Source organism: Typopeltis vanoorti, chromosome 20, assembly GCF_054136105.1.
Source record: "Typopeltis vanoorti isolate ZY-2024b chromosome 20, IOZ_Tvanoo_1.0, whole genome shotgun sequence".
Taxonomy (NCBI): Eukaryota; Metazoa; Arthropoda; class Arachnida; order Uropygi; family Thelyphonidae; genus Typopeltis; species Typopeltis vanoorti.
Window position 1 is genome coordinate 17,687,163 of NC_143568.1, and position 26,797 is coordinate 17,713,959.

General features: G+C 36.3%; 1 protein-coding gene across 2 annotated transcripts in view; it reads right to left on the reverse strand.

Annotated features, from left to right (window-relative positions):
• The window catches only part of LOC150095258 (uncharacterized), a 512,519-nt gene that overhangs the window by 313,126 nt on the left and 172,596 nt on the right, over positions 1–26,797 (reverse strand). For both annotated transcript variants that reach the window (XM_090410467.1, XM_090410466.1), the window contains exons 9-11: positions 24,875–24,992; positions 18,827–18,975; positions 14,442–14,552 (exon numbers count right to left, since the gene is read on the reverse strand). In XM_090410467.1, the coding sequence (XP_090266593.1) occupies positions 14,442–14,552; positions 18,827–18,975; positions 24,875–24,992 (378 nt within the window). The remainder of the gene's footprint in view (positions 1–14,441; positions 14,553–18,826; positions 18,976–24,874; positions 24,993–26,797) is intronic.

The following is a 26,797-nucleotide window of genomic DNA, read 5'->3' on the forward strand; positions in this document are numbered from 1 at the left end:
TGCAAAGTTTTTTTGCTTACACTTGGAAAAAGGATTAAACTAAGAATATAATTTCTTGGCATCTTTAATTTATGCCAAATGATTTACTGAACTATGAAAAAGCATATAACAGGATATAAGATATACAACATAGAATTGTGTGTGACATAAATACTAAGACTAATTAATAAGTCCACAGACACAAGATAAAGTTCTAAGATCTTATTATTATTAATATCTGACCTCCATGGAGTCAGATCATATTGCACATGATGCAAACAGCTGCATATCACTAATTAAACCCATCCCAATATCATTAACATACAAATTGAACAACAATGGTCCCAAAACTGACCCCAGCAGTACCCTACCAGTGAACTTCCTCTTTTAGGATACTGCAACCCCCATATACAACTTTCTGATACCTATCTGACAGCCAGTCACTGATCCAACTCAGAAGTCTATTATCCAATCCCATCTGTTTCAATTTATTTAACAGTTTGCCGTGTGGCAGTCTATCAAAAACTTTTGCAAAATCCAAGTACGACACAGGAGATGCATATACAGTGGTGTGAGTTAAGTTAGTAAAATGTTATCTCCCTTTAACAAACCCTTGCTGATAACCACAGAGAATACTGCTGTTATCAACCCATTTCTGTATCCTACTTCTCACCAATCTCTCTAGTACCTTCGCCACAACTCCAGATATACAGATTGGCCTATAATTCGAAGATACAGCCTTATCACCACTTTCATGGAACAATTTTACCTTCTTTCCACTCCCTTGGACCTTTTGCTTTAAGACACTTATTAAACAGGCATGCCAATGCTACTGCCCAGTTTCCTGGAACATTCCCTTAAAATGCATGGTGATATGTCATCAAATCCTACCACCTTATTGACATCAAGGTTATTTCTTTTCACAAAATACCTTCTGCTCACTCACAATTAAGCCATCCTCTCCTATGTCCTCTACATTTAAATTTCTCATGATTCCACCCTGATCAGGATGAAACACCCTTATAAATTGATCACTGGATATTTCAACAATGTCTTCTGCAGCGGTTATTATTCTACCATTTTCATCCATTAACATCATCTTACCATTATCATTCCTCCTTCTACTTGCCACATATCTAAAAAACTCTATGGGTTTTTTTTTTATATGTGCACTTTGTTTTCTTTACTAATTGAGTCACTCTCCTGGCTTGTTCTTTATACTCTTCACATAACTGATTATTAGCATTATTCTTTTAAACAGAATGGGCGAAGAAAGATTAGCAAAACAAGTGTTCTCTGCCAGGTTGGCAGCAAAACGACCCAGAGGAAGACCAAGATATAGGTGGATTGATACGGTACAAAGTGTCTTAGATGATAGAAATATAAGATCTGATAATGTTGAAGCCTTGACAAGTAACAGACTGATTTGGAGGAAAATTGTAGATAGGAAGTTAGTAATGATGTAATTTTTTTCATGTAGTACTATCATATCCTGTACACCCCTTGAGGGTACATGACAGGAATTTGATGATGATGATGAGCACTATTCTTCTTTTACTCCTCCAAAGAACCTTCTTAATATAATTTTTACAAATCATACTTCTTCTTAAACTAGATGAGAAAAAGGAGAAGAACAGAAAAAATAAAAAGGGATATGACCGAAATGTATTAGTTGGTGAGGTGTTGTTACCGATTAATATGGAGATTTTTCATACAGTAGAGGGAGACAAAGACAATATACTCACAATGAAGTGGTTGACAATTTTTTCACATCTACTTCCACAATCTATTCTTTACATTCACCACCTTTGAAGGGAAAAGTCTAGTTATCACATCCTTACTAAACACACTATTACTCAATCTGCATGGACATTCCTTGTTCTTTCTTTTCTTTACTATTAAAAAATTTCTTCCATCTGCTCTGCAAACTTATTATTATTATTATTATTATTATTCAGGCCTCCAAGGAGTCAAAAGACTCATCGAGGGAGGTCCTTTCTAAGACATAAAGTCTGTCAAGACTCATCGAGGGGAAGTCCCCCCCTGAGAAACACAAAGTTTATCATACCACTCCTTAAACCCACTGACCGTTCTCACTCCCACCACTCCATCAGGCAATGCATTCCACGGCTCAACCACCCTCCACACAAAGAAACCACTCCTTACCCTCTTGCTCACAGTTTCCTTTCGTAACTTCCAGGGATGGCCTCTTGTCATCACTCCTTCCCGCTGATCAACCAAGCGAAAGAACTCCCCAGTGTCAACCCTGTAACCACCTCTCAACAGTTTAAAAGTCTCAATCATATCACCTCTCCTTCTTCTATCCACCAAACTCTGCAGTCCACATTCTCTCAGCCGATCCTCATAACTATCCTTGTACAGTCCTGAAACCATCTTTGTCATCCGTCTTTGTATCCTTTCCACGGTTAATTTATCCCCTTCAAATCCTGGGGACCAAATCTGAGAACAATAGTCCAAGTGTGGTCTGATCAGAGACTTATACAACGGAATGATAACCCTCTTATCTCTGCAGGTCAGTGTCCTTCTCATAATAGCAGCAATCCTCTGTGTTACCTTCACCACCTTTGCAATATGTCCCCTAAACTTCAGGTTTCTATCAATCATCAACCCCAGATCTCTTGTCTCCCCTACTTCCTCCAGTATAACTCCTCCCATAGAGTATGCAGCATCCCATCGATGTTTCCCAAACCTCAAGACCTTACATTTTGCTGCATTAAACTGACACCCCCATTCATTTGCCCATCTATCTAGCTTATTTAAATCCTCTTGCAGGGCTACCACATCTGCACTATTACTAATAATCCTTCCAAGCTTCGCATCATCCGCAAACAACTGAATATCCCCCTGCAATCCACTGGCTATGTCATTGATATAAAGGTTAAACAATATAGGTCCTAGTACTGAGCCCTGTGGGACCCCACTTGTAACCCTCTGCCTCCTGGAAACTGCTCCACCATACACAACTCTCTGATACCTATCAGACAGCCAATCCTGAATCCAGTTGACCAATCTGACATCCAGACCCATGTGCTGCAACTTAAATATCAGCTTATCATGTGGCACCCTGTCAAATGCCTTCGCCAAGTCTAAGAAAATTGCAGTATATGCCTTTCCCTCATCTAATGCTCTTGTAACTTTATTATAAAAGGCTAGCATATTGCTAAAACAAGAGCGTCCTTTCACAAATCCATGTTGATTCTCACAGATAACATTACCCTCATCTGCCCAATGCTGTACACGGTCCCTCACTACTTTCTCCAAGATCTTAACAACTACTGATGACACACAGACTGGCCTATAATTAGACACTTCCAGTCTGTTACCACCCTTATGCAATGGCACTATCTTACCTTCCTTCCATTCCCTGGGCACCTTTGCCAAAGCCAGACTTTCATTGAAAAGCCACGTTAAAGGTATTGTCAATTCCCTAGCACATTCTCTCAAAACTCGTGGCGAAATACCATCCAGTCCCACAGCTTTACTGACATCCAGAGTACTCAGTATCTGAAACACACTCTCCTCCTGTACCTCCAGACCTCGTACCAGTCCTATCCCTCTAGCATTAAAACTGACTCCTCTAGGATGAAATACTCCAATAAAGTGTTCATTGAACAATTCCACTATGTCCTCTGCATCAGTCACTCTATTCCCATTTTTATCCCACAATATCATTCTTCCACAGTCATTTCTCCTCCTACTGGCCACATAGCTAAAAAATTCCCTAGGATTTTCTTTGGATCTTAGGGCCAATCTCCTCTCATATTCCAGTTTCGCTTTCCTTACCACACGAGTCACTCTTCTGGCCTGTGTCTTATATTCCTCATGCATCTCTTCACCTGTCTCCTTATATCTCTTCCATAGCCTCTTTTTCGCATGCAATTCCTGTTTAATATTGTTTGTCATCCACTTTACTCCAAATTGCGCCCTCTTCTTCACTCGTGGTATACAACTTACCATTGCTGATAACAAATATTCTTTCACAATTTCCCACGCACTGGTGATATCCCGGCCTTCCAATTCCTCCCTCCATGAAACTTCCCGAAGTTGACGTCTAAGACTATTATAATCACCTGCCTTATAATTCCACATAAGTTCCCGTCTCTTTGATACTCCTGCATGTCTATTCATTTTCCAAGTCAAAACCATATGGTCACTCTCTCCAACTGGTGGGAGAGACGTCAACTCAGTTATTATCAACTCTTCTGATGCTATAACCAAATCCAAAATTTTTGAACCTCTTGTTCCCTCTGTTACATGTTGCCTAAGACATTTGTCCCTCAAGAATTCTAGAAATTCCATTCCCCTATTGTTACATGCATCTTCCTCTCTCCAATTTATACTACTGAAGTTAAAATCTCCCATAACAATCATTCTTCTTGCACTTGCCAAACTTAGCTGTCTAAACATCTCCTGGTCCCCATCCTCTGTGCTCCTGGGTCTGTAGCAACACCCCACTAAATATCCTGTCTTGCCTACCTCTACCTCACACCATACGCTCTCAAAATCATTTGTCTCACTACCTTCCAAATTCTCCACTCTTAGAGGACATAGGTCATCACTTATCATAAGCAGCACCCCACCACCACGCTTTCCCCTCCTATCCTGGCGAAAAATGCTATACCCAGTGACTTCTATTCCTGTTTTTATATCCCCTTCTGTCAACCACGTCTCAGTGATCGCAATAATTTTTGGCCAGGCTGATGCTATCTGCGCCACCAATTCCTCTCCCTTATTCCGGATACTCCTGGCATTAGTATACAGCATATAAATGCCATTGTTTCTATACCCAGCATTATCCCTTCTAGACTCCACTGGGCTCAGTCTTACCTGACATTGTCTCCCTTCTCCCAAGTATCCATTCCCACAAGAGGCCACCCCTGCTATCATCCTCCCTGGGACACACTGACTCGTTCAGAACAGCAATCTCTCCAGATGCCTACGTCCTTCCTCATTCAAATGCAAACGGTCTCTCGCAAACAACTCCTCTCTTTCCTCAAACGCACTCCAAGCATCCACATATACCAGTCCTCTCTTGTCACACATTCTCGCTATTATGCCATTCAATATCACCGCTCTTCTGCTCAGCTCATCATTATCATACCTAGGCAACACACACTATTTTTCCTCTCTCTGTCTTCTTCCGTACAGTCTCAAGCAAAAATCTCATATCTCTCGCTGCCCGACTTACATTACCACTCAAGTCATTCGTTCCTACCATCACAATCATCTCATCCACCCTTTCACTTCTCTTAATTGCCATAGCCACCCTTTCTATTGTTCCTCCTGGCAAACACTCCTCACGCATCCTATCCTGAACACCACGGATCATTGAGTCACCATACATTATACCTCTTACCATTCCATCGCTCCTATTGTTTCCATTCTCTCCTCTTCTTTCATTCCCATACCTCTCTCTTCTACTGTTTCCATTCTCTCCTCTTCTAGCACTCCCATACATCTCTCTCATTCCTTCTCTCCTACTGTTTCCATTTTCTCCACTTCTAGCACTTCCATATCCCTCTCTCATTCTGTCTCTCCTACTACTGTTTCCATCCGCTCGTCTTCTAGCATTCCCATACCTCTCTCTCATTCCATCTCTCCTACCGTTTCCATTCTCTCCTCTTCTAGCACTTCCATATCTCTCTCTCATTCCGTCTCTCCTACTGTTTTCATCCTCTCGTCTGCTAGCATTACCATACCTCTCTCTCATTCCTTCTCTTCTACTGTTTCCAATCTCTCCTCTTCTAGCACCCCCATACCTCTCACTCATACTCCTTAAATTCTCTCTCTCTCCTACTCTGATTCGCCTTGCATTCATCTCTTCCATTCTCCTAATCTTATCTTTCATACTTCTGCTCTCATTCACTAGACATTCCACCTCCTCTTTCAACTCATCTATCTCCCGCTGCAGGTCAGTCACTCTTAATCTAAATTCACTCTCCCAAACAAAACCATCTCCTAAACTTCCACAGTCACTCACACCTTCCACACTATCAACCATTATTTTCTCATTCTCTCCTATCATACTACTCGTCTTCCTACATTCATTCTCCGTTCCTGGAGCAACAAAGTCGGATATCGATATATCTAATGTAGTTATTTCCTCCAACTGCCTGCATTTTGCGCACATACGCTCTCCACTCTCTTTAACAAACCACATATGTAATTCCTTAGAAGCATACATGCCGCAAGTACTGCATGCCACAAAGTCCCTTATAATATTGCTAATAATCGAGTTCTTAAATGGCGGAGGACTTGGCGTTACGTCACTTGCGACTGCTGCTGAATCCACCATCATTCCTTACTGCCGAGTAGCGTAATCCTTAATAATTATTCAATTAATAAATAAGAGGGGAAAAAAGTACAAACATCAGAACATTTAAGTACTAATATAATTAAATAAAATGAAATATAACTAAATACAAAGTAACTTAGCTTCGTTTTGTCTTCCACCGTTACGCGTTCGATTCTGACGGTACCAACATATATTATATCGCGACAGCAACTAACTTCCGAAAAACAACCACTGAAGTACACTCGTATTCAGAGAAACAATTCAGCACTCAAAAACGTATAAAAACGGGAAAAAAAACGGACTATTCACCGATTAAAAATCACTTTCTTCTGCACAGCTCAAATTCACCGCCACGTGCTCAATTAACTTGCTTATTTATTTAACGTGCTTATTTATTAACTTTATTTCTATCATATTTAATTCTTTTCTATTAACTAAATTTGTAACTCATAAACCCCCAGTCTTTCACCAGGAGCATTCCACTTGGCATCTTGATCACCTATGTGGCTGATGTCAACCATTTCCTCATTTCTCAAGAAACTCAGGCAACCAAATATGAGAGCACCGTAATTCAGAGTCATATCAAAGCTTATAAAAATGGATAATTATAATCCCATTATCCCTTCTTTTCCGTGGCCTCATAAATTTGTTGCAATCAAGCATATTAATAGTAATCTTTTCAGATCAAAATACATAATGTTATGGTTGCCACTTTGAAGACATGTGACCACTGGTCATCTGCCTTCTCCTCGATTCCATTTCACCACTTCTACAGTACTTTCACAAGTAGAAACCTATTAAATGTATCCTGCAAAGTCTAAAAATAACACTGGATGGTGTCTCCCTTATGTAAGATTTGCCATTTTATCATCTTATGTTATGATCCTAACTATTCTCTCCAATATCCTGACCATAAGTGTTTAGGCTATTATTCGAAATCTCTGTCTTAGAACTGCTCTCCTGCAGAGGTACTATTTTGCCTTCCCCTGTTATGACTCTCAATAAACAACAGCTCAAGGGCATGTATAACTACTACTGATAATCTTTCCCACCCCCACACATTTATTTATCTTCCAACCACTGTGTTATAGAGAGTACATTTCTGGTGTTTCTCAGAGATAATTATCTCATGCAGAATGTAATGGGGGGGCACAAGTAAATCACAAATTCAGGACTTGAAATAGTATCACAGAAAGTGATTATGAAGAAAGGATCAATTTCACCTGTAGTAGGGGAAGACTGATCATACAGCTCTTACTTAGAAGATCAGTAGGCACTTGGAAGGATCAGCTAATATTGAATATATATCTGTGCACTAAAATGTCAATTATCTATGTTAATGGGGATGCTAGTTTAAAAACATGGATAATTGAAAATGGTCAATCCAAATTATGTTTTTTTGGGTTAAATACATAAAAAAAACTTATAAAAAAATCATAAGATAACATTTTTGTAGTATGTAAACACAAATCTGACCATTTTAAAACTTATTTAGATAGAAAGTCTGTGACTTTTGTTTGTTTTCTTTTATTATTACATGGCACCTCCAGGGAGGCCAACGATTCATCGAGAGAGGGTACCTATTCCACAATTCTCTGCCTCTACCAATTAATCCTACTACAACGAACCGCTCTACTTTCATCATCTACACCAACGCTATCTACCAACGCCGCCACCACCACCACTAGTATTTTCACAGACAATCACAAATCACAAACATCCATGCCCATGGTGGGATTTGAACCTGCAGCCTTTTGGCTGGAGAGCAGATATGCTAACCATTCAGCCAACCAGGCTGGCTTTGCAGCTTTATTTTTTGTTTTATTTTTCTGTTATTTGTAATGTTATTTAAAATATGCAGTAAGGACTCTGCTATTTTATGAATCCACTTGCATAGAGAATTTTTAAAAAAATGAAATTTATATGTCTTCTATAGAACCACAGTTAATCTGACACCATGGATAATTGAGCTGCAGATGATTGACATTTTACACTGTATGTGTCTGTGTGTCAAAGCCCTTTGGTCAGAAAGACCTGGGTTCGACTCCTGTCAGTGACATGAGGAACATTTATCTGGTCTCTTTCGATAAAAGGTGAGTTAAGTTTTAAAAGAGGTATACCGTGAGTAGACATATTGATACAAAATTAATAACGGAAAAAAAAACTCACGTACAAAGATTATTTAATAGTATAATTTTCGCCTGGGTGTCACAGGCATCTTCAGTACATATTAAGCTCAAATTAAACAATAACTGACAATTCCAAAAAGCGCCACCTAAGTAGCTGTGTAAGATAACTAAAAAGGTCAATAAATTTCCTTAAAAAAAAATTTTTTTAATTTTTTTAAAAAAATCGATACATTAAAAAATCAGCTAATCTTTCCTAACTTTTTATTGTATTGATTTTTTTTTTTTTTTAAGGAAATTTATTGACCTTTTCAGTTATCTTACACCAGCTACTTAGGTGGCGCTTTTTGGAATTGTCAGTTATTGTTTAATTTGAGCTTAATATGTACTGAAGATGGCTGTGACACACAGGCGAAAATTATACTATTAAATAATCTTTGTAAGCGAGTTTTTTCCGTTATTAATTTTGTATCAAAAGGTGAGTTAGCCAGTCTCATATGGAGGAAGGGGTTTTTTCACCTGGAAACTCGGGGTTTTTTTATCCCCCAGAACAGGCAAACTGGCCCTGTGAACCCACATGCATTACAGTCATGAATACGTCCCAGCCATATACCAGTCCTGAGCCCAGATAAAATTGAGGGGAGGGGAGAGAGAAGCAGTGGTGAACTACCCTGTAAAAATCTCACCAAGAACACTTTGTGGGTAAGCCTACAAAGTCACTTAGGGTCAGAAACAAATGAAGGAATAAACCACCACCACCACCACCATACATAAAAATGGAAAATTATTACAGTCTTTCAGAAATACCACAGTGAAACATGTATAAAGGAAAAGAAAGTAACGGTGCTGGAACTGGCCTGTGTATTACACAGGCCAGTCGCAGCACCATTACATGTCCTAACTAATTCACATGGTCAATCCACTGTTTCCCTGAATCTCATCATTCCATAGTATTGATGTTATTTGAGTATGAAGTGTTCAATAATCACCTTCCTTACTTGTTACACAAACATTCTTTCATGACCACCTGGTGTTTTACAACACAACTGTGAAATTGTGAAAATACAGGCAGCCCTCGGTTTATGATGGTTCAATTTACGCCGATTCACAATAACGTCAAATGCCTGCCCGTGCTTTCTTACTGTAGTGTGGTCTGACTGAGAAACAATGCTAGCAGGCATTCTAGTGTTTGAGTGTTTACAGAGCTACTACGATGTATATGTATCAAACTTAGTTTTACTGCTGAATCTACCTAATTGTTCTATTTAATTTTTTTTTTTTTTTTTTTTTTTTACATATATACACATTTAAATTGATAAAGTACGTAATTACATACCATGTCTGATAAAAGAAGTGCAGAAAAGTTAGCAGAACTTGGTGTTAAGAAGGCGCAGAAATCAATCACACTTGAAAAGAAGATGGAGGCGATTCGAAGAATGGAAGATGAGCAGACACGTGCTAATGTTTGTAGAAGAATGAACTTACCTCCATCGACTGTTACTACAATTATGAAAAATGCAGATAGAATAAAACAGTCTGCACAATAATCTATGGCAGTACTAAATGCAAAACATGTAAGTTATAGCAGGGGTAAACTTCATGAAAAAATTGAAAAATTATTATCATTAAGGGTGGATGACTTGAATCAGAAAAACATTCCTCTGACGCAGGCTGTTATAACTGAGAAAGCAAAAACAATTTTTGAGGGTCTTAAAAAGACAGACGGAGGTGAAGAAACATTCTTAGGAAGCAAAGCTTGGTTCATGAGATTTAAGTCTCGAAGTAAGTGTCATAGTGTCAAATTATGTGGTGAGGTGGCAAATGCAGATGTTGCTGCAGCGGCTGCTTTTCCTAAAGAATTTCAAGACTGTGTAGAACAAGAAAGTTATCCTCCTGATCTCATTTTTAATGTCGATGAGACTGGGCTCTACTGGAAAAAATTGCCATTGTGCACCTTCATTTCCTGAGAAGAAAGTTCTGCTCCAGGTTTTAAAGCTGTAAAAGACAGATTTACGCTTTTGTTGGATGCAAATGTCTCCGGAACTTTGAAGCTTAAATCAATGTTGGTGTACCATTTACAGACACCACAGGCCTTCATGGATGTAAAAGCCATGCTACCAGTCTAATGGAAATGAAATAAGAAAGCTTGGGTTACACAAGACGTTTTTATAGATTGGTACACATATTATTTTTATCCTACCATGTTTCACTTCTGTAAAGAAAATGATTTGCCAGCCAATGTAACCCTAGACAACCTCAAAACTTGCTGAAGTAAGAACACCATTGAATGTCAAGGTTTTTTACATGCCCCCAAACATAACATCACTTTTGCAACTGATGGGTCAGGGGATTATATCAATCTTAAAAGCCTATTACCTCCGTGTAACATTTATGGAAATGGTAAGAGTCTTGGACACTTCAGGAAAAACTATTAAAGACTATTGGCGGTCATTCGATATTTTGAAGGGCATTAACAACATCAAGGCAGCTTGGAATGAAGTGTCAACAAAGTGTTTAAAAGGAGCATGGCAAAAACTTCTTCCAGCATTTATGCATGACTTCGAGGAATTAGAGCAAGAGGAGAATGTTATTGAAGACGTTACCAAGCTTGCACGAGAGGTGGGATTGGACGATGTTACAGCTGAAGATGTGACAGAAGTCTTAGAGAGCCATGATAAACCTCTTTCCAATGAAGACTTAATAGAATTAGCCGAACAATTAAGTCAACATCCAAAGTGGGAGAAAGAAAACGAAGAAGGTCCTATGGGAGATATAAAAACGGCCGATTTACAGCGTATCCTTGCAAGCATAGAGACATTGACCGATGACCTTTGTGAAATGGACCACAACTGAGAACGGAGTACGAATGTAAAAAAGGAGTGTAATTGTAATCACATCTATTTGACCTTACACTGAACTCCTTAAAGAAAGAAAGAAGAAGAAAATCTGGGCAGTTAACACTGGATTACTTTTTTCAAAAAAAAAAAAATGCAAGTGATCAGAAACCAGGAATTTCAACATAGAAATATGTAACATCTTTTCGAAGTTTCATATTTTTTATATATACTTTTGTTTTGTTTTCCTTATTGATAATTTTATTTAAATTAAGGGGATATTAAATCCCACATTGTTTTAAAACCGAATAAGAAACTCAAAGATTGGAATCAGAGAGTTTCTTGCCGAATATAGTATATAGTAAACTATGAAGTATCGGCGATCACTAAGCGTCCGCTAAAAGCAAGTGACCCTAGCACGTAGTGCAATACCGGAAATCTCGCAGCAAAGTCGGTAAAGTTCTGATCACTATTCTTAGATATTTTCCATAATGTAAAACCACATTTCCTAGGAAATGTATGCTGTTATTACATTATGGTGGGGAGGTCACTACCCAGACCGGTTTCAGCCTTTTTTGAGGCTTCATCAGTGAGTAGCTAGACCAAGTTAATACCAAAGTGTATAGCGAAAAGAACTTATACTCTGCTATACGAGTTTCCAAACAGGTGCAACCATTAAGTTACTTAAATATAAAGAGCTAATATGCTTCATTTTGGCAACAAAAACATTATTTAAATTAAGGGGATATTAAATCCCACATTGTTTTAAAACCGAATAAGAAACTCAAAGATTGGAATCAGAGAGTTTCTTGCCAAATATAGTATAGTAAACTATGAAGTATCGGCGATCACTAAGCGTCCGCTAAAAGCAAGTGACCCTAGCACGTAGTGCAATACCGGAAATCTCGCAGCAAAGTCGGTAAAGTTCTGATCACTATTCTTAGGTATTTTCCATAATGTAAAAACACATTTCGGCAAGAAACTCTCTGATTCCAATCTTTGAGTTTCTTATTCGGTTTTAAAACAATGTGGGATTTAATATCCCCTTAATTTAAATAATGTTTTTGTTGCCGAAATGAAGCTTATTAGCTCTTTATATTTAAGTTAATAATTTTATTTTAACAAATATATATGTATGTATTATCAAAGTTTTAAATATAATAATGTTACACATACTTCATGTGCATATTTTTTGACTGTGTGGAACATAACTTTGTACCTCCCATTAAAATTGAGTTTGGTTTACACCCATTTTTTCAGGAACGGAAGTGAGGTGTAAACCGAGGGATGCCTGTACCGTCCTATATTCCCAAGTCTGAAACAACATGCTGTTAAATATACTATTTTGTTTCTTTTAACTTCAGATCAAATATGAATATTACAAAGGTGAAAAAATGTTAAAGCTTTAAAATTCATTATTTATTTATAATATTTATATTATATTATGACATTATATATTTATATTGAGAACTCAACACTACAGGCATAGGATACACCGGGGTGTAGGGCTGACCACCTTATCCTGTGAATGGTTTGAGGTCCGATGATTAATAAACCCTCGACACCGCAAAGTAAAAGAAGGAAAGGAAAATGAGATTTATATTATAAACAAATTATTTATTTTAAAAATTTATTGTAATTAATCACATTTTTAATTATATGCAAAATTTACTTCAGCATTATTCATAAATCTGCATCAATTACCTAGAATTTGTGCACAAACTTGTGAACACAGTATTCTCAAATGTGCAAGTCAACAGCTTATTATACAACATTCACAAGTCTGCAAGTTAGCCAGTGATTATATTGTATGGTGTAAAAAAAGTTGAGAAGATGCAATTTCCTTGGACAGAGGAGAGGGATACACAGTAGTATACTTAGATTTTGCAAAGGCTTGATAGATTACCGCATGATAAGTTGCCTTCAAACTAGAGCAGATGGGGTTCAATATTGTATTAGTGCACTGGATCAGAGACTGGGTATCTGATAGGTATCAGCAAGTTGGGTATGGGAGAGCAATATCCTGAAAGAGGAAAGTCACTAGTGGTGTGCCTCAGGGGTCTGTTTTAGGGCTATTGCTGTTTAAGCTGTATGTTAATGATATTGCCAAAGATTTGGATGGGATATTCAGTTGTTTGCAGATAATGCAAAGTTGGATCGAAAACCACGAAGAGTAGAGAAGATGTTGTGGCCTTACAAGAAGACTTGAATAAACTGAGTGATTGGAGATGCAAGTTCAATGGAATTAATAGAAGAGCACATGTAGAGTCTATGCCATTACATTTAGCTGTAGCAATAGTGTTGACATTAGAACAAAAGACATTTATTGTTGAACATTATTTTCATTCATATGGAGTTGGGTCCAAGCCTACAACATGTTTGTGAGCAGTTTGCACAGATATTTCAACAGAATGCAGCAACCTTGCACATCACATGGTTCTAGAGCCACTTTATCAGAACGCTTTTCTAGGAGGCCCATTTCAAGGTTCATAGAATTCCCATACTCTTCATGTTCTCCTGATCTCACATCACTTGATAACCTTCATTTGGGGTATGTTGAAGGAATGGGTATTCCACCATGACCTGCCTTAAAACTTTGATGAACTAAGGGATAAAATTACATGATATGTCCAGCAGACATCCCAACCCTTGTTCTCCGAGATGATAGAGAACCTTTGCATGTGCTATGAAACCTGTCTTGAAAGACAAGGTGCTCATTTCAAGCAGTTAATCTAAAATCATTAATGCTTTATTTGACCAAGATTCCACTGATAGTTGTGGATGTACATATCATCGTGTGGAAACATATTTCTTTGTTAATAAACCCATTTACTCCATAATATATCATTGTAGTTATTCAGTACTGTTTTTTTTTTTTTTTTGCACCATGCTGTATAAGCAATTCTAGCCAACTTCTCACACACACACACACACAAAGATAAATAATAAACACAATATCAGGAATATAAGTACTTATTTTGCATCCGTCTTGGATATGCAAGTAATCAGATTATTAACATATTCAATATTTTATTATTCAGAGTAGAGACCAGTTAATTAACGAATGTATTAAACGTAATGTCTGTATTAATGTATTCAGACACTTCTAGAAATTTTAAATTTGGCTGAAAATAAAAAACAGTGATAAAAAATAAAAATGGTTAATATATGCTGTTATTTCCTTACTGTAAGGTAGTATCTCGTAATAATTGCTGGAAGTGGATTTACATTCCTGGAGAATGCAAAGGATGAGGTTTTCTTTTCAAAAACAAACACAGGAACACCTCGCTCTGTAATCTAAATAAAAATATTACAATTATATGTAAGTGTATATATACATATATATATATGTATGTATAGAAAGATATATTTTATATCAATCTCATACATGAGTGGTTGCAAAATCTATAATAAAACAGTACCCTGTAGATATGTAGTACAGGAGAAGAGAAAGAACAAACCAGATGTGTTTTATAAGCAGATGTAGGTTGTAGTTCTTGGGGGGAAAACACTACAAAGAAGTCTAGTTCAAAGAACAGAGACATGATAAGGAAGAGAAGGATAAGAAGTTTTGGTAAGTTTGAAGGTTTCAAGTTTGCCAAAATAACCTTTACAACGAGACTTAAAGAACTGTCATTGGGTCTCCTATTTCTCCTTTCTTTTAGTGTTACATGGTGATCAGCATTAATTTTTGAAATTATGGATTCTACAACCATGTTAAAATAACTCTTTTTATTATCCCGACGTTTCAATCTTCATATCAAGATCATCATCTGGAGCATACATAAATATACAAGACAAGCTGCGTTACATTTCAAACTGTAAGCTAGAGAAACAATGATTTGATCCTATGCTACTCACTGGCATGAGTTCTAGTGGGGAAAAAAAAAAAAATACATCAAGCTAGATTTAATGATTACATGAATAAACATCTTGTTTACAGATAGTTTTCCTTCCAATAAACAGTGATGTCCTATTTTTATTATTACAATTGTTATTTTAAAAAAAATTACAACATCAATAAACACTTTCTTACAGATTTTTTTTTCTTTAGCAGTGATGTCCTATTTTTTAGTATTAAAGTTGTTATTTTAGATTTAGGAGCCTGGATTTTCTAGTCCTGTTTATAGTTGTTCTTAGAGAGGAAGGATCGTGAGACGAATATATGCCCCCCATATGTATGGGATTTTTAGACCATCATTATTGTTTAGATTGGGGTTGTTCAGAACTAAAGTTCAGTACTAGGTACAGAACTAAAATTTTAAAACAAAAATCACTTTTTTTTTTTATTGGAAAGACTGCAAAGTAAGCTGTGAAGCACATATCCATCAACTGAGCTTTAACAAAAATGACTCAAGTTTTCTGAATTTTGTGAGGTTATCTTAAGCAATGTTCCTGATTTTTGTGTTAAGTGATTTAGTTTCTTTGATAATTAATTTTTGTTTTTTTTTTTGAATTTTAATGATTTATAGATGGAGCTCTTCCTCCTGCAATTAATAGCATGTATTAATATCACTATGATATGCATGCAGGCACTAAAACACTTGGTAAATGGAGCTGAAGAAAGGCAACCAAAGTTGAGCCTAGAGTCCTAAAAGGTAACCCCACCCCCTTAGTGGAGTAAATTGGGTGGTCTTGCCCACTGGGATGAAGATCTGAAGATGAGTGCTTCCCAAATTTGGGGCAGTTTCATGCTCCGAAATTTGTTCAGGCTTGGAAAGTTTCTCAGGGCAAAGACAGATTCCAGGAAGATCCTCTCATATTTTTATTTGCTACAATGGAATAGAGCAGCCTTCTTCCAGTGTATCCTGTGGTGGGTGTCCAAAGTACTGTAATGGAGGAACAGGATGTAGTCCATGTGCAGAGCAATTCTGATATTGGCTGGTATTGACTGTTTTGTCATAGTAGGACAGCTTGCAACTGCATGGAACCTAGTAAAACCTTCCAAGTTTAAGGAATGCGGCTGGTCTTTGTTGAAGCAGATAAGTGATGCCAATATTTTATGTGGTCAGTGGTTGTAAGGTTGTATTTTTTTAGGATTTTTGTTAATTTTTTGGATGTGCCCTGGATATATGCAATGGTGAGAGATCTTTTGTAGTCTTTGTTCTGGAGGGGTGGAGGAGTTTGGATTTAGTAGGGATTGTAGCTATTAGCTAAGAATGTGGTGAGAATGTGGTTGGTAGTTGGGGCACTGTTATCAGAACTGATTAATCTTACTCTGTTATATGCGGAGAGCTTGCAGAGTGATTTAAATAGGCTGTCAGTATGGGCAAAAGTTAATGGGTATCAGTTTAATGTCAAGAAATGTAAAGTTATGCATTTTGGGATAAACAGATTACAAGCCGTGCATCACATTGATGATGCTGTACTCCAGGAAATAGATCAAGTTAGAGATTTAAGGGTGGTGGTGGTAGACAGAGAGAAAGTTTAGAGGACATATTGCTAAGGTATCCCATAAGATTACTTGGCTATTGAAGAACACATTAAGAAGTAGAGATAAGAAAGTTGTTATTCCTCTTTATAAGGCCTTGATATGCTTACATCTAGATTACTGTGCTAAAGTCTGCTCACCTAAGTTTCTTGGGGATGAAAAAGCAGTGGAGAGGATTCAGAGACAAGTGACCCAGATGGTGAGTGGTTATTGTTATTGATTGATTTTTATGGCACAAAGATATCAAAGGTCATACTGCACCAGGACACAAGTTACAGCAGTGCATATGGTAGATCATTAGTAGGACAATCACGGACATCCATGTCCCTGGCGGGATTCGAACCCGCAGCCTTTTGGCTGGAGAGCAAATACACTCTCCACTCGGCCAACCAGGCAGGCGATGGCGAGTGGCCTGTGGAATGTTCCTTATGAGGATAGATTGAAGGTATGTGAATTACAGAAGTTGGTTGGTAGAAAAAAACGAGAGGGATATGATAAAAACATTTAAGTTGCTTAAAGGGTTCTATAGGGTGGATGCAAGGGAAATGTTTCAGCACTTGGCTAGAGAGACCAGAACAAGGGATCATCCCTGAAAGTTGAATAAAGGTGTAATTAATAGGGGTGTGAGGACTAGATATTTTGCTTGGAGAGTTGTGAATGAGTGAAATGGGTTGCCAGAGTCAGTTGCAAGTGCTTTGTTGTTAATGGGTTCAAGGAGAGGTATGACAGATTTTTTGGATAGATTGTATCTGTGAAGGTACCTGTATAATAATAATAATAATAATAATGTATATGGTTTTTATAATCCCATATTGTTGATGGGGGAGGTGACTGCTGGTGAATGCATCTACCAGTATGCATGGGTTTGCTGTAAATAGAGAAAGCCAGGGATCCATCAAGGCTAGCATGTAATTAGAGTACCTAGGAAAGGGAGACAGAGACTGTTGTTGTTTTCTTTTTCTAAGGTGAACTGGTCCCTTGGATGTTGACTGTTTAGACATGTTATGAAAATGCTGAGCATATCCAGGCAATGTGGTCAAATGGAAAACACATCATCTACATAATGTAGCCAAACAGTTGGTTTATGTGGGACAGAGTTTAAGGCTTTCTCTTCAAAGGTCTTGATGAAGCAGTTGGCCAAGGGTGGAAAAGCGGGGAATCTGTGGTTGTCACCTTGTAGTAGAATTATCTTTGCCAAATGAAACAACCAGAGTTCATTATGAACTGAAACAGGGCTGAGCTATCAAGAGGAAATATGGTTTGGATAAGATGTCTTTAAGTGGAATATTAGTAAATAGAGAGGAGACATCAAAACTGACCATTATGTCAGTATGTTGAAGTGTTAGTTAAAGTTAATATAATTCATTTTCAGTAATTTCTTCAAAAATTATAGTTATGAATAGCCAACTTTATAAGCCTTTCTACTTGAAATGTACAAGAGATATGTGAGCAAAAAAGTGAGAAGATTTTTTGAATGCAGACTGGTGAATGACTGAAATGCATAGCCTGAGAGCGTGGTGTTTGCAGAAAATTTGAATATATTTAAGGCATGTATAAGCTGTGTGTATGACAGAGGGATCTTCCATGTTCCATGATGAGGCTTTGACTCCATGGAGGATCTGGGGATGATAATAATGTGTTTCTGGTGCTAGTATGTGCCCTCTGTATTTCTGTGATCATCAATGATAAAAAAAAAATAAAAAAAAAAAAAAGAGAGAATCATACAATGGTCCAACATTCATATTTACAGATGTTTAGGCTTTACATTCATGAGAATGTTGGTAGAAAAGAAGATACAGAGAAGCTACCAAAATGATATCTAGTGTAGAGATCCCTATATGATCTCTACACAATTTTCAATTGCAAGTTTTAGAAAGGGAACTTAAGAGATGTGCTACATACTGTATATCTCAATAATTTACCATTTCATGTTTAAAATTTTGATTTATTTATATCCTCCTGCCACACACACATTCAAGTAATCTATATTGCACTATTCAAATTATTTGAATATATTTCACTATTCAAACTGGGGTTGCTTGAATTTCATACATTACATGTATGAAATTCAAGCAACCCCACTGGTATTTAAAGTTTAGCATTTAATATTATCCTCAAGTAATTCTATTTTTTTTTTTACCTCATCTATATACTGAAAACCTTCAATGCCTTCTAAAAAGTCAGTATTCAGAAGATCAATTTTTGCACCATCTGGAAGTGGTACAGAGCTTTCTCGAACTTCAAATGACAGTGCTTCACATTGTCTTCTAACAACAGTATATTCATATTCTGAAAATGCAAAGTTGCATAACAGTAATGAAGGAATGATTTATTTGCAAATCTCTTTACTTTTCAAAACTTTGAAAATAATACATGTCTAAACATATAACTTACCTTACCCACATTATTAATTGAACTATGTTATAATAGGTTTTATAACCTTTCTTAGATAGTTCTAACCTGACATAAATATATACATATTTACTCTTCTTTCAAATTAATTTCTCTTTGCAGTGAATGAATAAACTGATCAAACAATTAATATTTATTTGCTTCTTTGTTTTTCTTTTTTCCAACAAAAAAAAAAAAAAAAAATTGTTTCTTGACGCTATACTTAGTTTTACCTACTTAGGTGATCTTTCCATTTTCCTCTGGATAATCCCCAACTTGTTTAGTCAATTTTTTTTATGAGTCCATGTTTCGCTTCAATATGTCATGATTAGAAGTAAAGAATTTCATATATTTTTCTTTTAAGACAGATGAGGATGTCTCATTTGAGTGCTTCATGGTGTTTTCCAAAAGCTACCAAACTAAGCTAAACTGTTTGCATAAGTTCTTCCTGACAGCTTTCCTCTACTATGACTTTTTTTTTTCCCTAGGTCAAGGTTTCCCAAATTTCTTGTTTAAAGTGTAACGCTAAAGCAAGCAAAATTTTTTTGTGGAGACCTCACAACTCAATCTTTAAAATAAATATAAAAAAGGGAAGAAATTAATAAACACTCATCATTTTACAATTTGGTGCTCCAAAATTTTAAGTTTATTTTGATGACTACAATGCAGTTGTTGTTTTGAATTGCAGAGTTTTTCAAAGTCTGGTATGATAGACCTAACTTATAGCATCATATCATTTTCTGCATTTAGGTTGTTTCTATATTTAGTTTTAGAAGCTGCATATAGTGAGAATGTCTTTTCACAGAGATATGTTGTTGGAAAACATATCAAAAAATTCAAAGCTTGAACAACAATTTCTGAGTATTTCTCATATAAGTCAATCCAAAATGTTTCACAGTGACCTACAATTTCAGTTGTGGAGCCTGGTTTGGGAAAATCTTCCTCAGGTGAGCATAGGAAGTAACTGCATCAATTATCTGGTGTTCTATATGTGTTGGCTTTTAGGTTATGTATTTATTATACATTATTTATGTTCATCTTTGTTTATATTTAATCCTTTCTTTTTACTTACTGTATTTATAACATTAATCATTTATTGAAGTTCTTGTGCAGAGTATCCCAAAAGAACAGTGTCATCAGGAAATCATAGGCGATTTAGCATATATCATTCACAAATATAAATCACACTGAAGACTAAAATGTCACAGAGATGAAAATGTTGTTTAAAGCTCCACAAAATATTTAACCAAAGTAGAAGAAAGTAGAAATACTGTGACCATTTCCTACAACATGTTTATACAGTAAATTTATTTCATCATCATCAAATTCCTGACATATCCTCAAGTGGTGTACAGGATATGATAGTCTATCTATCTATCTATCCCAATGGCTTTAACAGGCCTTTAAGGCCCACAACCTTCCAAGCATGATATGATAGTACTACATGAAAAACTTACATCATTGCTAACTGCCTATCTACAATTTTGTTCCAAATCAATCTGTTATCTGTCATGTCTCCAACATTATCAGATCTTATATTTCTATCTTCTAAGGCATTTTTTACTTCTGTTGTCTATTTCCATATTTAATTTACCTTCTTCACTAAAAATCGTGCCTAAGTAGCTATAATGTTTTATTTGTTCTATAGGTTCTCCATTCACAATACAGTTGATTTTAATGCTTCTGCCTATTTTCATTGTCTTTGTTATTGCTGACCTTCATACCAAATCTATTACAACAGTTATTCAATTTAGTCAGGAAATCTTGCAGACTTCTACTGGATTTATTTAGAAATATAACATCATCTGCATAAAGTAAAGAGTTGAGATTAATATCTCCAATTTTAATATCAGGTATAATACCATGTTCCTGTATCAATACACCTATATCTTGGTCTTCCTCTGGATTTTTTTCCTGTCAACCTGGCAAAAAACACTTGTTTTTTGCCAGGTTGACAGGAAAAAAAATTTTCTTTCCCATTCTGATTAAGTGACAATACCACCTGAGATTAGCTCTGGTAACACATTCCTGGATGCTGACAATGTCAAGTTCTTTCCTAATATCCTTGTTTTTAATATTATATTGCCATTGATCCCTAATCTTTCTCAAGACTCTCATATCTGTAGTCTCTAGTCTTTGGTCAATGTTTTATTTATAACCCAGCTCTCAGATCCATAATTTAAGATTGGTTTGAACACTGTCTTTTATATAGCTAATTCAGTGTTTTGACTAATTACTCTCTTATTCCATATAAATTTATTCATCGACTTCCTACCATACCAGTTTTGTTGATTCTGTTGTCTATTTCCATATTTAATTTACTATCTTCACTAAAAATTGTGCCTAAGTAGCTGAAATGTTTTATTTGTTCTATAGGGGTTCTCCATTCACAATGCAGTTGATATTTTTAATGCTTCTGCCTATTTTCATTGTCTTTGTCTTGTTATTGCTGATCTTCATACTAAACCTATTAACAGTTATTCAATTTAGTCAGGGAATCTTGCAGACTTCTACTGGATTTTGAAGGTCTATGGATTGCAGAAGTTGGTTGATAGGAAAAAAAGAGAGGATATGATAGAAACATTTAAGTTGCTTAAAAGGATTTATAGGATAGATACAGGGGAAATGTTTTGGCATTTGGCTAGAGGGACCAGAAGAAGGGGGTCATCCCTGGAAGTTGAATAAAGGTATGGTTAATAGGGGGTGTGAGAATTAGATTTTTTTCTATTCTACAATGATCTCCAAAAAGAAATAGATAATACAAATTCCAGAGACATCTTACTCATAATCGGAGATTTCAAAGCTAAGATTGGAACTTTCAGAGAAGAGCTAAAAGATGTAATGAGGAAATTTGGAATTGGAACAGAAAATAAAAGGAGAAAAACTATGCTCGATTTCTGCAAAGAAAACAACCTTGTCATCTCAAACACAATGTTTTACCATAGTTTTAAATACACCTGGACCAGATAGAGAAATACGAAATTGTATAGATTATATCCTAATTAGAAGTAAATGGAAAACCTCATCAAAAACGTAAGAATGCTCAAAAGTCTAGATCTGGATACAGAACTCCTCTCTGCAACAATGCGGATAAAATTCAAAGTGAACTATAAAAGAAATAGAATTGATAAACTCCACATGAAAAAGTTAAAAAATAACCAAATAAGATTAGACTACATTAGGAAAATTGAAGAAATAAATAGGACTCAAACAGATGAAACCGAAAACTTTGGAAAACAGGAAAAGAAATATTAATTAACTCGGCAAGAGAAACTCTAGGAATTTATAAGAGACCCAATAATAAATGGATAACATCTGAAATATTAGAAAAATGTAAAGAAAAACGAAAATTAAAAAACAAAAATAAACAGACACACTTCAGAAGATAAGAAGAAGAAATACAAACAACTCAAAAATGAAATTGATAAACTCTGCAGACAGGCTAAAGAAAACTGGCTAAACAAAAAAAGCAGAAAAATGCAATGAGGCATATAAACACCATAACTCAAAAACATTACATAACACAATTAAAGAAATTACAAAAATCTTTTCACAACTAACAATGATTAATCATCAAGGCGAGAAAACAGGAAATCCAAATGCGATAAAGGCAATATGGATGGAACACTACCAAGAAATCTTTAAGAATGAAAGCAATAACTACCTAATAACAAAGTCCCAGACTAACTCAATACATGACACTTTAATGATCCTTCCATTGGAAGTGGAGAATGCTCTAAAGCAAATGAAATCTGACAAAGCACCAGGGATAGACCAAATCCCATCAGAACTCTGGAAAGAAGGAAAGTAAACAACTTTAAAATTCCTTACCACACTTTTCAACAAAATCATTAAAACAGGAGAAATACCAGAAGATTGGAGAATAGGAATTATCATACCAATTTACAAAAAAAAAGGTGATAAGAAAAATTGATAATAAAAACTACAGACCAATTACATTACGCAGCCATGCTTACAAAATATTTACAAGGATCATCTTGGAGAACAGAATAAAGAGCACATATGAGATCATTCTTAGTGAAGAACAGGCAGGCTTCCGAAAGAATCGCTCCACATTGGATCAGATCTTCATAATACAAAGACTAGCAGAATTACTGGGAACATAACAAAAATAGCATTTTTTAAACAGGCATTTGACTCAATAAACAGAGTAACCTTATTAAAAATATTAAAACATAAACAAATCGATGAAGATACCCTAAACTTCTTAGAAAAATATTATAGTCTCACAGAAGCAATAATTAAATTTAATAGTATAACAACAGATAAAATAAACATCAGTAAAGGAGTAGCCCAAGGATGTCCTATCTCCCCATATCTTTTCAACATCTAGCTAGAGGATATGGTTTACCAAGCCTTGGAAGGAGAAAAAGGGGTAACCTAAATGGTTATAATCTTAATAACATAAAATATGCAGATGACATTGTAATGATAGCAGACACAAAAGAAAAAAAAATGGTGACCTAATAACCAAACTAAACAATACAGCTAAAGAATACAGCATGACCATAAATACAGACAAAACAAAAATCTTGATAATTGGAAAAACACAAAGAAAAACTAAACTTCTCCTTCAATGGATCAGCAATTGAAGAGGTAAAACAATTCAACTATTTAGGAACAGTAATAACAGAACACCTATATACCATGACCACTATTAAACATAGAATAGCGACTGCATGGTCATCATTTAATAAGCTAGGTAAAATCTGGAAAAATAATAAAACCTCCAAACCTCTAAAAATAAAATAATATAATGCAATTATAATACCCACTGTGCTATATGCTTCAGAAACCTTCAGAATGCCATTTATGTCAACATGGTACTTCTCTAATTATTCTGCCAGTTCAACTTCTTTTTTCACAGATACCTCTTATATTGATGATACTTATCTTCACTTACGTTGTTGTTGTTGAGTTGCAAGTTTTCCAGTAGATGACTTTTCCGTGTTTGCCCTTGTTCCATTTGAAATCAGCAAAGGGCTTGTTTAAACAAGTGACCTCAGCTGGCATGACATCCTACCACATTGTATCATCATTTTTTTTGTTTAAGCCAATATACAGAACACAGTATAGTACATTAAATCCCAAATGGCTAGGTCATCCTTATTGGTTCAGTATCCCATATATATCTATGAATGGGATGCACACACAACAATGAGGATCGAATTAAGTCAGAGGCTCTGGTCAGTCCTCTATTCCTTAAAGGCTATGTGGAGGTATCCTTTCAGTTATCTAGCTGTGATCCTTAAGCAATCCAATTTATGCTTGTATTACCTGAGTTTTGTATGCTTGTGAAACAATGAGAAATATTTTACTAATAAAGTATTTTAGTTATATAAGCAAACCAGCCTAGCTGGTTCAGTGCTTAGTGTAACTACGCTAAGCACTCAACTCCAATTAACAGTCTGCAGATCAAATCCCAAGATGGGCATTGATGTGTATAATTTGTCTTTAAGCATGAGATTAATTTCATCACTCAGTGTCAGCCCACTTCCCCATTTACTGGAAGACTAAAGTGGCTTGAAAAAGTTCCATGTTTGATATTAAGAGCAAGGTTTCCAGAATATTTGTAAAAAATAAACTGAAAAAAAAAAAAAAAAAAAAAAAAAAAATATATATATATATATATATATATATATATACAAAAATTCTTATCCTATCCACAGTATGAATGTAACATAGGTTTACAAAAACAAACAAAAAAAAAATTGAAATTCTTATATATGTCTATTTATGCCTCATTAACAAGAAAAATTACTATGATATTTCTTACTATTTTTAAGATCAATAATCCTTTCTATAAAATCTCCAGGTTTTCCAGATCCATTACGATATGTTATCCAGTCTGAGTATGAATAAGCAAATAAGGATGTATCAAAATCATATACCACCTGAAAGTAAAAATATTATTATTATTATTACCCCAAGATCTCATGGAGTCAAAGACTCATCTGCGAGGTCCTTTTATCAGATACACAGCTCGTCATACAGTGCCTTGAACACATTCAAACTCCTTGCAGACACCACACTCTCAGGCAAGGCATTCCAATCATTCACAACTCTGCACGAAAAAAAACTGCCTCTCACTCCCCTACTCACACCCTCTTTATACAGTTTCCAGGGATGACCTCTGGTTCTCCCCTGATCTCCCACTATTCTCTGTAGAACTTCTCCACCCTTGATCTTATAACAACCCCTTACAAGCATGTAGGTCTCTATCATATCTCCCCCCTCTTCCTTCTCTCCACCAGACTCTGCAAATTACTTCTTCTCAATCTTTCCTCATACTCGACATTCCAGAGGTCAGAAACTACCTTAGTCAGTTGCCTTTGGACCGTTTCAAACATCTCTTCATCCTTCTGAAAACCAGGTGACCAGATCTGAGCACAATAGTCCATATGTGGCCTAATCAAAGCCTTATACAATGGAACAAGAATCTCCCTACTTCTACACGTCAATGTCCTCAACATCACTCCCAGAAGTCTTTGTGTTGTCTTCACAATTTTGGCTATGTCCCCCCTATATTTCAGATCCTCATCGACTATCACCCACAGATCTCTTATTTCTTCTACCTCCAACAATATATCCTCACCAAGCATAAATTCTGCATCCCATCTATGTTTTCCAAATTTTAAAACCTTACATTTTGCAACATTGAACTCACATCTCCATTTCTATGCCCAATTATTCAATTTATTCAAGTCTTCTTGTAAGGCCACAACATCTTCACTACTCTTCATGGTTTGTCCCAACTTTGCATCATCTGCGAACAACTCAATATCTCCATCCAAATCTTCACCGATACCATTATCATTATTATGATTATTCAGGCCTCCTTGGAGTCAAAAGACTCATCGTGGGAGGTCCTTCCTAAGAACATAAAGTCTGTTGACTCATCGAGGGGGGGGAGGTCCCCCCTAAGAACAAAGTCTGTCAAGACTCATTGACGGGACGTCCCCCCTAAGAAACACAAAGTCTATCATACCACTCTTTAAACTCATTGACCATTCTCGCTCCCACCACTCCATCAGGCAATGCATTCCACAGTTCACCCACCCTCCACGCAAAGAAACCACTCCTAACCCTCTTGCTCACAGTTTCTTTTCGTAACTTCCAGGGATGGCCTCTTGTCATCACTCCTTCCCGGTGTTCAACCAAGCGAAAGAACACCCTAGTGTCAACCCTGTAACCACCTCCCAACAGTTTAAAAGTCTCAATCATATCACCTCTCCTTCTATCCACCAAACTCTGCAGTCCACAGTCCGATCCTCATAACTATGCTTGTACAGTCCTGAAACCATCTTTGTCATCCGTCTTTGTATCCTTTCCACAGTTAATTTATCCCATTCAAATCCTGGGGACCAAATCTGAGAACAATAGTCCAAGTGTGGTCTGATCAGAGACTTATACAATGGAATGATAACCCTCTTATATCTGCAGGTCAGTGTCCTTCTCATAATTGCAGCAATTTTCTGTGTTACCTTCACCACCTTGGCAATATGTCCCCTAAACTTCAGGTTTCTATCAATCATCAACCCCAGATCTCTTGTCTCTACTACTTCCTCCAGTATAACTCCTCCCATAGAGTATGCAGCATCCCATCGATGTTTCCCAAACCTCAAGACCTTACATTTTGCTGCATTAAACTGAAACCCCCATTCATTTGCCCATCTATCTAGCTTATTCAAATCCTCTT